This window comes from Phymastichus coffea, unplaced genomic scaffold (genome assembly GCF_024137745.1).
Source record: "Phymastichus coffea isolate CEN01 unplaced genomic scaffold, Cenicafe_Pcof_1.1 PCOF00036, whole genome shotgun sequence".
Lineage (NCBI taxonomy): Eukaryota > Metazoa > Arthropoda > Insecta > Hymenoptera > Eulophidae > Phymastichus > Phymastichus coffea.
The window spans coordinates 2,604,570-2,618,168 of NW_026706847.1; the positions used below are offsets into that span (position 1 = coordinate 2,604,570).

The 13,599-nt window shown below is 52.1% G+C and overlaps 1 protein-coding gene across 3 annotated transcripts in view; it reads right to left on the bottom strand.

Moving 5' to 3' along the window:
- Positions 1–6,594: 6,594 nt before the first annotated feature.
- Positions 6,595–13,599, bottom strand: part of LOC131663448 (protein suppressor 2 of zeste-like) — a 204,591-nt gene continuing 197,586 nt past the window's right edge. For all 3 annotated transcript variants that reach the window (XM_058933870.1, XM_058933871.1, XM_058933872.1), the window contains one exon: positions 6,595–10,709. In XM_058933870.1, the coding sequence (XP_058789853.1) occupies positions 7,047–10,460 (3,414 nt within the window). In that variant the 5' untranslated portion in view covers positions 10,461–10,709 and the 3' untranslated portion in view covers positions 6,595–7,046. The remainder of the gene's footprint in view (positions 10,710–13,599) is intronic.

Below are 13,599 nucleotides of genomic sequence, written 5' to 3' on the forward strand. Positions count from 1 at the left end.
TCGTTCTTAAAAGAAAAATAAGCGATGCCGCTAGCCATTTTTCTGAGGGCCACGCGCGGCATAAGCCCGCGCACTATAAACGAGCTCTATGCATCGCAGTACCACAGAAATGTAGCTTTATAGCCCCGACACGCCTCCCTCAACCTCCGAGCGCACCGTCATTACACCAGCCGCATGCAGCTGCATGGGCACGTCTAATTTTCGGCGGCTCTGAGGCGTGCGACGCTCGACCGCCTTTCTGCGCGACTTTTTAACAACGCCGTCATTATGTCTGCGCCCGCCAAGTAGATTGAGCTCGGCAAAGGAGGGCAAATGAACATGTTGCCGTAGGCGTGGGACACAGTCGTTCAGCCGTGAGGTGTGACCGTGTCGCGGCGCGATGTCGCCGATAAAATTTCATGGCGCGCCGCTGAATATGCATGTGTGCTAACGCACATTGTCTTTCGCCGTTTCGAAGCATATGCGGACCGATCTATACGCTTGCTACTAGGTCACCGACTCTTCCATTTTTACGTTTACGTAGCTATGCATTCGTTGTAAATTTTTCTTCGAAATATCGAGTTCAAAATGGCTAATAATTTCATTCGTCGATGCAATTCAGTGAATTGTTCTTTTCAGGATTTCCATTGCGCGTCTATTGCACTCCTCTCAATTCGAAACTGTAGAGGGACACGCCTTCTTAAAGGAATACTCAGTCGACATCACCACCATAAAGTGTAATATTTGAATTTATTTAAAAATCAGTATCAATTTATTCTTTGCGAGGAAGTACATTGTCTATGTAGTAGGGTTGACTGCGACTATTTCGTTGGATCACAAATTTCATGAAGCTGGCTAAACATATATTATCGATAAACGTTCATTGTTGTTGAAATAAATATCATTACTTGCAATGGCGACGGCAACCATATTTTTTCCACAATGTATTTAGGTGTTGAGATTAATCATCGACATGACTAACTATCAGGCCGTCATGCAAATTATTCGAATTGTTCCAAAGTAAAAAATGGTATTGGAAAAGATCGGACGTACTTTAGAAAAATACGATCGGTCGGTGCGTTAAGCCTCGCGAGTGCAGTGTAATTGAAATGGCGAAAGAAAAGAGCGAGAGAGAGAGAGAGAGAGAGAGAGAGAGAGAGAGAGAGAGAGAGAGAGAAAAGATTCTAATGCGAGAACGGTTGCCGAGACCAGGCGGATTTTCTCTACGGGTAGCACCACTTCAGGCCGGTCTGTAATCGCCGCTGCGGCTGCCGCACACGTGCATATAATGGGCAGCGAGCGAGCTCAACTTTTAGCTGTCGACTCCGCGGCGTGCTGTGCTATACGTGTGGCGGGCGCGCGGCTCTGCATGCGCACGAGGGGGCACGCGCGCGCGACTTATTCGTAGCTTCGGCAAGCTGTAAAGCAGTCTCTGGCTTAACGTTCGACGAGTCAGCGGGCGTGCGTGCCAACTAGAGAGTACGAATGAAAGCCTCGCAAGGCATTCTCATCGATGATTTAGCCATCCTCCCCCGCGCACGAACGAAACCCATACGAATGCGCAGGTGAAATTGTCCGCCGAGCAAGGGTCCGCGGTCGCGATCGCACGTCAGCTATATTGATTCCGTACGTTGGCGCGTCATCAATAAAATTCCCACTGAGCCGATCAACGCTGCCGCCAACTCTTGTCGCATACGTGCGGCGAGTCATCCTCCTGGTGTATCGCTCACGATGAGAATTAATCGTTCGTCGTGCCATTGAGCATGTCGCCGGACTCGTCATTTAATTAAGCGTCCATGGATATGGCCTTAACCATGCATGGCTGATTTTTCTGTCAACACTTATTGGACCGTGCATAAAGCCCTACATCGGCTTTTTTTCATAACCGAAGGAACGATCTAGCTTACGAAAGTTCCTACGACGCTCATGTTTTTTAACATTCATTAGTCAAACGAAGATTGAAATGTTGAATGCAATTATACGCATAGACTGACTTAAATATCTTGTACAATATAAGTAGACAGCGATTTTCAAATGATCTTTAATAATGCAATAGTAAATACAATTTTTTAAATAATTAATAAGGGAAAATTTATAACTAACGATTATCTTTTCATTACAATAATTTACACTGCAGTTACTATCGCGTAGTTATACCGAAGTAAGCAACAACGTTGAAAAATCATTGAATAGAACCAGGAAAGTAGATTATCAATTACCTGAAATTATTAAGCATTGTTGTAAAACAGTTACTGTTTGTTGTTGTAAAATTTTTTTAAATGTTATATTAGATTTAACGAAGTTAAAAAAATGCATTGTAAAAAATTACTGATTTGTCCATAAAATTTAATTTATCAATTATGTAAATAGTAATATAGTTGATATCACTACAGCCAAGCATTTTTCTTAATTTAAGTTAGTAATGAGTTAGTTTTTAGGGGATCTTTAATCCTTTAGGTTTATCGATAATTTAGTGTGGAATAATTACGATTGCTACGATTAACTAGATTGATTGAAAACAAGCTCTGCAATAATAAATAGGTAGTAATTATTAATTAATGCTGGGTGATATTGATGTGATGTCATCGTGTACAAAAATCTCAATAGAAAAATATAGAAGATAACGAAGTATTATTAATTATTTATTTCGGTTTATTAGGATACGTTATTTGGTGCTTTTCTTTCCTATTATACGCATATTTTTACTGTGTTGTTTCATTATAGGTTATGTTGCCTTTCGATGAATGAAACTCACTGCAGTTTTTACAATTTCATGTAAAACGTGATTCTAACTTTTGACATTTTTCAATTTTTATCATCCCAATTCACAGTTCAATCGATATCAAAGTTGCGAGCACAGCACGCCTGCATATCCTCGCTCAGTTATATCCTCTCAAAGCTCATGCACGGCCAAGAGTCATCGGGTCGTAAAGTCGCGCCCGCGACGATAAACCACGAGAAGCCACGGAGAAAAGAGCGAGCGAGCGAGCAAACGAGCGAGAGCGAGAGAGAGAGAGAGAGAGAGAGAGAGAGAGAGAGAGAGAGAGAGAGAAGTTCCTGCACAATTCCCCTCTTGTGGGGGGAGTCGATGGGCGGCCGACGATAACCAAGCGACCGCCTTCCTTTTTCTCTCCTCTCCTGCTGCGTCCGTGAGATATCCTCTCCTCTTTTATCTGCGTTGCTGCTGCTGCTGCTGTTGCTGTTGCTGCTGCTCTCTACCCACCTACCTGTCTTTCTCGTGGCGGCAGCGTCGGCGCTCCCACGCCACATAGCCAAAGCGCACCTGTCATCTGCAGTAGTTGCGCACGCGAACGCTACTGCTGCTACTACTACTACTGCTACTACTACTATTACTACTACACGCGCTCACAGTAACGCCGCGCACGACGAATCTATTTATCTGCCTCGAAGCTACAACCTCTGATATGCAGATTCTACTCCGCGATGATGCGCCAGTGGCCACTTTGATAGTCCCGGCTGGCGTCCAAGCCTTTTGTCCGTATTCGTATTTTGCTTTTGTGAGCCACAGTGAGCGTTTGCGGGCACGGGGAGTCGTCCTTTTCTTTTCCAATCTGCACCTGCTTGCTCACCCATTGCTCGTCTAGATTTTTCCCTTGTTCCTCGTAAGATTGCGCGATCGAGATTTCCTTTCATCTCTGTTGGCGAGCAATCATATCACCCATAGGCTTTGAGCAATTTGGATTTTAACGGATTGCGCGCGCAGATAGTAATGAAGATGCGCTCTTTGGCTCCTGCGCTTTTATCCACGAGTGAAAGCTTTTGCGTTTCGTTATTTTTTTCTTTTTGTTTTTTTTTTTTTTAACGAGCAGGTGCGTTTGCCTTTTGCGCCGCGCTACGCGCTGCGAGGCGTTAAAAAAACTTTTAATTACGCCACGTACGCGCGCACTCTCACTTTCGGCGTACGCGTAAAATACTGGATTTATGTATTTCGAGATGACCGCGAGGAAGCCGCGCGATCTTATTAAAAAGCAACTCGGATGCGCAATTTCCGTATTGATCACGTCGTCGTTATTTTCTTCCACGTCTGAAAGCGCAGTTACCAAGGTGGTCGCACCGTATCGTTTCGCCCAAGGCAGCGAAGCGTTTTACCTTGACACTGAGTCTATACCGCGGGCACAAAAGGCGAGCAAAAAATACGTCCAAGATAGAAAAGATCAGATGTATCTAAGATCGCCGCGAACTGCCAGGTGTCTTTATAATTGCGGCTCATTATGCAAAGAACTTGCTCTCTCTCTCTCTCTCTCTCTCTCTCTTCCTATACCCCGTACACTTGCGCAACGAAATCTCCCTCCGCTATATATACGATAATTGCACCTGTTGGCACGGTAGCGCTCGATCTTTCTCTCTCATCGAAAGTATGTGCATCGCACGCGAGCTACTCTACAGTTTAATCTAATCTTTCTCTCTCGAGCGTTCGCGCGCGCGGTTAAAGGTCGCGCCGCTTTTAGAAGGTCGAGGCGATCGAGACGCGCCTTGTACATTGTGCATGTGCGACTAAAGGTTTACATGCGAGAGATAGAGAGAGAGAGAGAGAGAGAGCGAGGCAGCGCGGGGAAGCCGGGGAGAATTTAAGTGCTGAATTTAAGTGTGTACGACGTAATTAAGTGATTTGCCATAGGCCAACATAGTTTTTTGGCCATTGTGCCATTTTTCATGGAACAGTTATTCAATTGAATTTCGCGTTCTTTTCGGTCGAGGGCACGTACGTCGCGAGTTTTACTCTGACTTGAGTTGCAATAATTCGATGGTTGTTTTCAATGAGAAAACCAAAAGCACAGTCTACCGACATACTCCCCGCAACGAGCTATCGTGACAAGAAGGTAAAGGCACAAAGGTAAAGCTCACGCGGGAAACGGTAACGAGAGCATCGATGAAAGCTGACACAATATGTTTGTACAAAGTCGCTTGGTCGTCGGCCACGGTCTGATTAACGAAACAGCCACTTTTCATTTAAGAAATATCGGAGAGAGAAAATGTGTGCTCGCGAAAGAGGATGAGACAACGACAATGAGACAGCGAGGAAAGAATAAAAAAAAACGAGGGCAGGCTGTATGAGGCAGCTCCGCGTTCGCCGGGGTCGATCGTAGGCGTGGCTATTGCTTATACAACACACACACAGAACGCTGCGCGCAGAATAACACGGCAGAGACAGTGGGAGTAGTATGTATAGAGATCGAGGAAAAATAAAGAAGCGCGCTCGCAAGAAAGAAAAGAAAAAGGTCGCGCGCGTCGAAAGAGGCGGAGTCGGAGAGCACGCGGATGTGATGCGAGTTGAGCGATAATTCGCATGTAATTATGATCGGATACGGGTTTTCACGAGAGAGAGAGAGAGAGAGAGAGAGAGAGAGAGAGAGAGAGAGAGAGAGAGAGAGAGAGAGAGAGAGAGAGGACGATGAAATGAGAAGAAGGTGCCAAGTTTGTAATTTTTTCATAGGTATTTATTTTTTTTGTCCTTCATAATGATGAATGTTTCATTTTATAATCGATCTATAATATATAATACATCGGTAGCGGTTTGTTTTCTTTCTTTTTCGTTAACTTTTATGTCAATTTATACAATAATTACAATCGTAGAATTATCGCAGGCGCGCTAAAATTGACTCTCGTCTTTTTGCAGAATTTAATATATTTACAAATAGATGTGTGCGTAGGCGCACGCACACGCGTACGTATAACGTATCGCCAGAATGTGCAAAGTCCAAGCTTTGGGATCTTATAAACTGGACTCTATTTATGTGAATGAGTATTCTCGTGCATCGACCGATCATCACCATCAAACGAAAAACGGAATCGAAAATTTTGATTATCTTTCGTGCGCGAGAGTCATGGAGCGAGATAAGTCATGTCCTTCTTTCGCATCTTTTTCAACTACATATTTATTTAATAAATAAATTTAATAATACTAGTGAACATTGCAAACGAGTATGTTACAAAAAGTTATCTAACAACTAAGCTCTCTTTCTCTCCTACAGAGTACGCTGGCGCGACCCGTGGGGGATCGGTTTGATAATAAAAAAAAAACGAAAAAAAAAACAAACAAAAAATTAAAAAGGAAAATACCGACCTCGAGGGCGTTCCCAACAACGGAACAATAAATAAAATTTAATCTACTCTCTCGCTCGAATACTTTGTGCGCTGCGTATGTACTTCTGTCATTCTTTCTGTTTCTCGTCGCGGTGCGCAGCTATCATCCGCGATCAATCGCGAAATCGACGGCCCTCGAGGCCCGCGCCTTCGTTTATTTTTCAATCATCTCAACATTCCGTACATATTGTGTCGTTTTAACAATCTTTTACGCGATACACCGATAACTCTATATGTTCGCATGCGTGCGTATTTGTGTGTATATACAGTGGCGATGCTTAAAATTGAAAGGATTACTAAGATAGACAGTGAATGAGATGTCGTTGGTTCGTAATTGTTTTTTTTTGTTCTGAAAGCAACACAGACGTTATCACAATACGAGAGTCTCGGCGCGGAAGTGGTGTGTGCACGCGCGCACGCGTGTGTAATATATATATATATATATATATATATATATATATATATATATATATATATATATATATATATATATATATATATATATTTCGGAAAGCGCGCATCAAGCGTGACAATATATCGCGTACGTACAATGTACGAAGGAGAGCCGCGAACACATCACATATGAAACAGACAGACACGGACAGACAGACGGACAATCTACGAGGACGAGAACATTATCTAGCCGAGGTTATCATGCGTCGTTTATGTTACAGCATGCGCACGCTCGTTTTATACAAACAGTTACGTAAGTTGAGTGCCAAGGAGGTATATAGTACAAAGTCGCGCTGCTCTGGAGTACACAAGTCCACAATCACACATCGCGCCTATCACTCTCGCGCAATCACACGCACACAGCCACACATACACGCGCACGCACACGGCGTACAATAACGAAGAAGAGTTAGTTGTCCTCTGTATTGCACACGGATACATATCTAACGCTCGTAGTTTTGGCATCACAGCAGAGGATTATCGTAGTAGTCGTACAAGTGGCGCTGACCTCACGAGGCCACCTCGCGATGAGCTTGGGGGTCGCGGGCGTGGGCATCCCTCACAGCTCGAGAGGCGAATACGCGCTCGCAGCCCGGCACCGTGCACTTGGCCACGAACCGCTCCTTGTCGTCGTCGACGCCGCCGCCGCCGCCGCCGCCACCGCCGCCGCCGCCACCGCCGCTCGGCGAGTCGGACTTGAACGGACACGGACGCGCTCCCAATCCGTTGAGCCCGGCCAAGCGAGTGGCGAACGCCGCCGGGAAAGCTGCGGGCAGGAGAAGCGGATGCGGAGGTGTTACGTGAGCCGCGAGCTCCATCGGCCGGTAGATGCCCGCGTCGGCGTAGAGCCTGGCGAAAAACTCGCTATGGGCGAGCATCGGATTGAGCTGCGAGAGCGCTGGTATGGGCGCGTCTCTGGGCGCGGACGGCGGCGGCGGCGGGCTTGACGAGGTGGACAGCAGCTTGCGGTGCAGGTTGAGATTGGCCGAGTGGCGATCGCGCGAGCGCTTGGAGGGGAAGGCGGCGTTGCAGCCCTCGACGCTACATCGGTGCATGAGCTTGAGGTGCACGTTCTGGTAGTGGGTCTTGACGCCGAAATGATTCTGGAAGAGTTTGCCGCAGGCGGTGCACTTGCGCGGATTGTCGCGGTCGAGCGGCACCTCCTGTTGGCCAACGAAGCCGCCGTTCTCGTAGCGCGCGTAAGTCATCAGATGGCTACTGTCCGTATCCGTGGCCGCTGTGGAGGGCGAGGCGCTGGATGAGCGAGAGCCACGAGAGCAGTTGTCCAGGCTGCTGATGCTGCTGCTGTCCGGGCTGGTAGAGCGTGGGCCACATGTCGAAGTGGCCCGCTCCGATTCCTCCGTGCGGCTGCTGATGATGGCTGCCTCGGCGCTGATGTTGCTGCCGCTGCGACCCTGCGACAAGGACTCGAGTTGACGCAAAGCATTCGAGGAGTCGCGGGTGGATAGTGGTGCTAGTGGGTCGCGCAGCCGCGCGGCGGTGCCAGTCGGGCCGGTGGGCTCACCTTCTTGGCTGCGCGCCGGTGACTGCTCGCGCGGCATCTCCGCCACCGGGGACAGGCGTCTTTCCTCGGCGGCCTCCGCGCTGCTGCCGGCGGCTTTCGTCGTCGTGGTCGACGTCGCCGCCGCCACCGCAGCCGCCGCCACCACCGCCGCCGTCGCCGCCGTCGTCGTCGTCGTGGCCGCCGACGCTTCGGCTTCGTCGCCACTCGAGTCCTTGGGCCTTTGCGTCTCTTGCTCGGCCTCAGGCTGTTTCGTCGGTTCCGGACTCGCGACGCTCTTGGCGCTGCTCGCGCGCGAGCTCAAATCTCTCGGCTCGTCGGCGCCGGCCTCTTCCTTGCTCTCCGGCTCCGTCGACTCTTTGTCTTTGTGCGAGTCGGGCGACCTCGAGCCGCAGTCGCTTTGCGCGATCGCCGGCGACGGCGACCTCTTGCGCTTCTCGGCCTCGAGCCGCGACATCGACATGTCTTCGGGCTGGTCTTGGAAAAGCGCGTCGTTCGACGAGTCGCCGTCGGTAGACGAGGAGTGCACTTCCGTGGGCATCGCGCATCTGGTCGGGTGTTGGGATTTGCGCTTCCGCACGCCGCGGCTGTGCAAGGCCGAGCTCAGCGAGTGAGCGTTGATCGCGAACGAGGGCTGCTGCTCGACCGAATCGTTGTCCTCGTTGCTGTCGGCATTGCTCATCAGATCCTCGTGGTCGCTGAGCTGCAGCTTCGGTCGCTTGGCCAAGCTGAAGTCCGCCGGCTCGTCGACGTCGCCCCTCAGGCTCGCCAGCCTCGCCGGCAAGTATCCGTCGTCGTCGCCGACCACCACGATTCCCCCGTCGTCGTCCTCGTCCTCGTCGTCGTCGTCGATGTCGTCTCGACTCTGCGACATCGGCGACACCACGGAGGCGTTGGACCCGCTCGACGTCCTGGCCGGCAGCGCGGCCGAGGAGGTGGACGCAGGCAGGTTCGTCGTCGTTGCGCCGGCCGTCGACGTGGCCAGTCTCTGCTGGTGAACCAGGGCCTCCTCGTAGGACCGCGCCGAGCTCTGGGACGAGGCGAGGTCCAGGTGTTTGAAGTCCAGCGCGCACAGCGAGGCGGGCGAGCGCAGATCCGGCGGTGGCGTGAGAAGAGGGAACGAGCCGAAGGGTAGGTGGTTCAAGCCGCTGGGCGGCAATGGCAGGCCGGGGCCGGCCGCCTGCGGCGGCAGCACCAGCGCGTGGGCCATGGACGAGCGGCCGTCGTGCGGCGATATCTTGCGCCTGAGGTGCGGCGAGTGGAGCTTGGGGTTGGGGTTCGCGCTGTGGCGGTTGCGCGAGCGCCGCGAGCTGAACATCATGCTGCATCCCTTGACGGTGCACTGGTGCATCTCGCGCAGGTGCACCGCGCTGAAGTGGATCTTGAGCGCCCCCTTGTCGCAGAAGGTCTTCAGGCAGACGTTGCACTGCACGCGCTTCTTGCCCGTCGCCGGGTTTATGAACGGCGTGCCCAAGTTCGGCGGGATGTTGGGCGACGCGCCCCACTGCTGCCGCTTTCCCGGCGAGTTCGGCTTTCTGCCTGGCACGCCCGGGGCTCTGGCCAGCGGGCCCCCGTGCTGCAGCGAGGACAGCGACGCGGACGACGACGAGTGTCGGTGCTGCTGCGCCTCGGTCGTCCCGGTGACCGAGTTGCCGTGCGGTTTAGCCGCGCAGCTCCCGTCTCTCCGGCTCAGATTCAGCGCGCTGCCGGAGTTCTCGTCCTCGTGGTCGTCCGAGTCGGAGCCGAAGTCGCTGCTCTTGTCGTGATTGATCGCGGAGGACGGTGGCGCGTCCACGCTCGCCCCGAGCATGCCCATGCTCGCCGCCTTGCTCATTATCGACGGCGGATAGTGCCCGTGGAAGCTCGGCGGCAGCGAGGAGGAAACCAGCGGGTGATGGCCGAAGCCCGCCAAGGACGAGGACGAGACGGGCGCCACCGGAGGCGCCGGACTCGGCAGCCTCATCGACGACGCGGACGACTTGCTGGACGGAGGCGGCGGCGGCAGTGGCGGCGGCGGCGCTATCGGTGGGAAGGCCGGCAGACCCAGGGTGCCGAGTTTGCGAAAGTCGAAGGGCTGCATGCTCTGCAGCCGGTTCAGTGGCGAGCCAAAGCTCGAATCGAGCGGGGATCTAGGTGGTGAACTCGCTCTGTAGCTCTTTTGCTGCTGTTGCTGCTGTTGCTGCTGCTGCTGCTGCTGCTGCTGCTGCTGCTGCTGCTGTTGCTGCTGATGCTGTTGCTGCTGCTGAGCCGACTGGGGCGAGAGTTGCGGGGGTGGCGGCGCCAGGGGATGGGGCAGCCTGGATGCAGTCGGTGGCGCGAGGCCGCAGTGCAGCAGGTGTAGCGGTGGCGGCAGATGAGCTAAAGGCATCGTCGGGGGCGAGGGTCGCCGGCTCGGTGACATAACATCCGTGGGCGATGGGGCCGAGTGATGATGATGATGATGATGATGATGATGATGCTGCTGCTGATTAGCGGAGCTTGTGGCGACCGTTGTGGTGCTGCTGGTTGCACCGCCGCCGCCAGCGGCGAGCAGCAGCTGCTGCACGAACGGACGCGTCTCGGCGAACCTGAGGAACTGCTGTAGTACCAGCGGTTCCTCCTCAGCCGAGCAGATGCTCCATCGGTCCAGCACCGGGCCGTTTTGCGAGTCCTGCAACAGTCGTAACAATGCGCCTGCCTTATCATCGATTGAAACAGTACAGAGACGCGGGACAGCGAGCGCAGAGGGAAGTTGCCATAACCCCGCTGTCGATTCGCTTTCGCTACGACTTTGCGAAATAACCGGGGATGATGACGCACGCTGAAACCGAGGCACGTCGCTCGTCAAAGAAAAAGGAGAAACCCTGAGAATCCGCGCTGTGAAAAATCGTAAATTTGTTTGCACACGATCGCTTATTTCGAGCTCTAGGCACTCAGACTTTCCGTTAAATATTTACGTCAAGTGTCCCCGCCGCGCGCGCGGGCAACTGCGCCAGCGAAGGGGGCCAAGCGAGTATAAAAATGCTTATTTTCGTCCGACGAGATATCGCTATCTACTTAGCGTATCGAGAGAGTTGAGTCGTCACGCCAAATTTAAACCCGCGCGCGTGTTTACGCATTCCCGAAGCGTAACGCGACATTACACTCTGTATATTTCTCCACGAGCCACTCTCGGCGCCATCCCTCGGCCGCCGGTTGGCCGTGCGCCTCTGTTCAAATAAATGTCCGCGGCGAACTTGTGATCGCGCTCGGCGCCGTTTTTTCTTTTTTCTTTTTTTTTTTAAATCTCGAGTCCTGGTTCCCGTGTCGGACAATCGAGACGCGCGTTTCTCGCCATCCAGAAAATTTGTCCTCGATATCTTCTTCTCCGTCTTTTTTCCAACGCCACGGACGAGGATGTTTTTTTTTCGCGCGATCTGCCGACGAATAAATCAAGACGCGCGCCACGCTGGGCGTCAAAAGAAATCCGAAGAGGAGAGAGGGAGGGGGGGGGGGGGGGGGGGGGGGAGACAACGCGTAACGCCTCCGTGGCCTTTTGTGGCGGAGGCGAGAGATCCATCGGCGGTGCGCGGCCGATGCGTGACGACGACTGAAAATTCCGCGAAGCGATCGTTACGTAAATGGGGAGCTACTCTCTGAGAACGCGTGCGCGCGCAGGAATACGTTGCTCGTGGGACTTTGAATTTTCAATCTCGCACGCGAACGAGGCTGTATGCAGCCGTCGTCACGCGCGCGACCGTAGGTGTGCAGCGGTCGCACCGCAGCGGGAGCACACGCGGTATTCGGGTCGAGTGTAACGCGCGCGCTCTCCTTCTCGCTCGCTTTTTCGAGGGATGTGAAAGTCTATTTTTAGGCGCCCGCGGAGGATATTGCATCGGTAATTTGGCCGTTACCGGGTCACGCGCGCGATTTATTGTTTTTACGCGCGAAATGACGAATTCTCAACGAGTAGTCACCTCCGGCATTCCCGCACGCCGGGCCCAATTCGAGGCTCGAGTATGCCATCGGAAAAATCCTAAAGTGCTGATGCGCGCGGAGTTCTGACCCGCGGCATAACAAGTGGATTGACAGGAGCGGGAACGCGTTTCGCGCGGCGAAAACACAAGAATTGTCGGAGGCACAAGCGAAACAATAATCTCACGAGCAACACGGCATGCACGTTCCGACAATGGCCATCACTTATCATTGTCAGTGTACGCGCATTGCGAGATCGCGCGTTAGCGCTCTGCCGCGCAGTGACCCGGGATATTTTAAATTAGTCGCTTATTAATGCATCGATTTCGTAAATCATTGTCCACTTGGGCTGCCGCCGACATTCATAAAGCTCTAACGGTCCCTCTCAATCTAATCTTTCTTTCTTTCTCTCGTTCGGTCGCTCGTTTCGAAAGAACGCGGCGAAATTTACAAATAGCCATATGTGCATTTGCGAAACGCTCAACAGAGAGAAAGAGAGAGAATCTGCACGCTGCGAAGACGAGCACGTAACGGTTGTAAAGCGACAGCTCTTTCTTCCTTCAAAGATGCATTCATCTTTTCATGCTTGCGTTGCAGAGTTGATTTTGAGTTTAGATGGCGAGGAGTAGACGGAATCTTGACGAAAGTGAGAGTGCGTATAGTCATAGGTGAAGAGCGAGAGAGAGAGAGATAGGCAGAGAGAAAAAGTAGGACTTTTTTGCACAATTATAGAGCCGAGCGTACTAAGTAAACTTTCCCGTCGGCGATGATCGCGTGCTACGCGAGTGAAGGGAGATCTCTTGTTCCAGTGACTGGCGCCACCTGGTGACGTCTTGCCGAAGGCGCGCGCGCGCGCCACTGGACATTGCATATGATTTCACGCTCGGCTCAACGCGGCGGCGGCGGTGGCGGCGGCTTCTTCGTGTGTAGAAATCGTGAAGATCCCCGAGTTGGATATCCGCTTTTAAATTGGATTGCACACACGCTCTTTTCCCTTTCTTTTTTCTTTTTCTTTTTTTTTTCTCTTCGCCTCCGACATCAGTCACCTTTCTCTCCCTTCCAATGTGCTGGAGACAATGCGATCGCTTCGGGTTGATATGTTCTGTTTACATATTTTTCGTCCACTTGTTGCCCTCGCGCAGCACACCGCGTACTTTCCAAAAGATTCCAAGCATGCTAATGCGCTGATATCTTAGCCGAGGTATCGCTGCTGGCGCGCATTATGCGCGTCTCTCCGTTTTTTTTTTCTTTCTTTCGTAGCAAGCGGAAACGGAAGAGCAGCGAGTGACGACCGCCTCATAGCCTCCGTCGCTTCGCGGACGCTTCTCGTCTCATCGTGGGAAGCCTCGATGCGTAATTGTTCGTTTCGCCGTTTCTTCTCTCTCTCTCTCTCTCTCTCTCTCTCTCTCTCTCTCTCTCTCTCTCTCTCTCTCTCTCTCCTTCTAACGCCCCATTGTGCGATTAGACGACGACGGCGGGAATCGGTTTTTTCGTAGCCGCTCGCGCACTCGCGTTTTCGCTTTGATTTCGTAAGCCGAGTGCGCGCGGCGATCCCCGACGAGAGACACAGCGAGAGGTCGTTCCGGCATTCGCGCGCTGTCATTGTT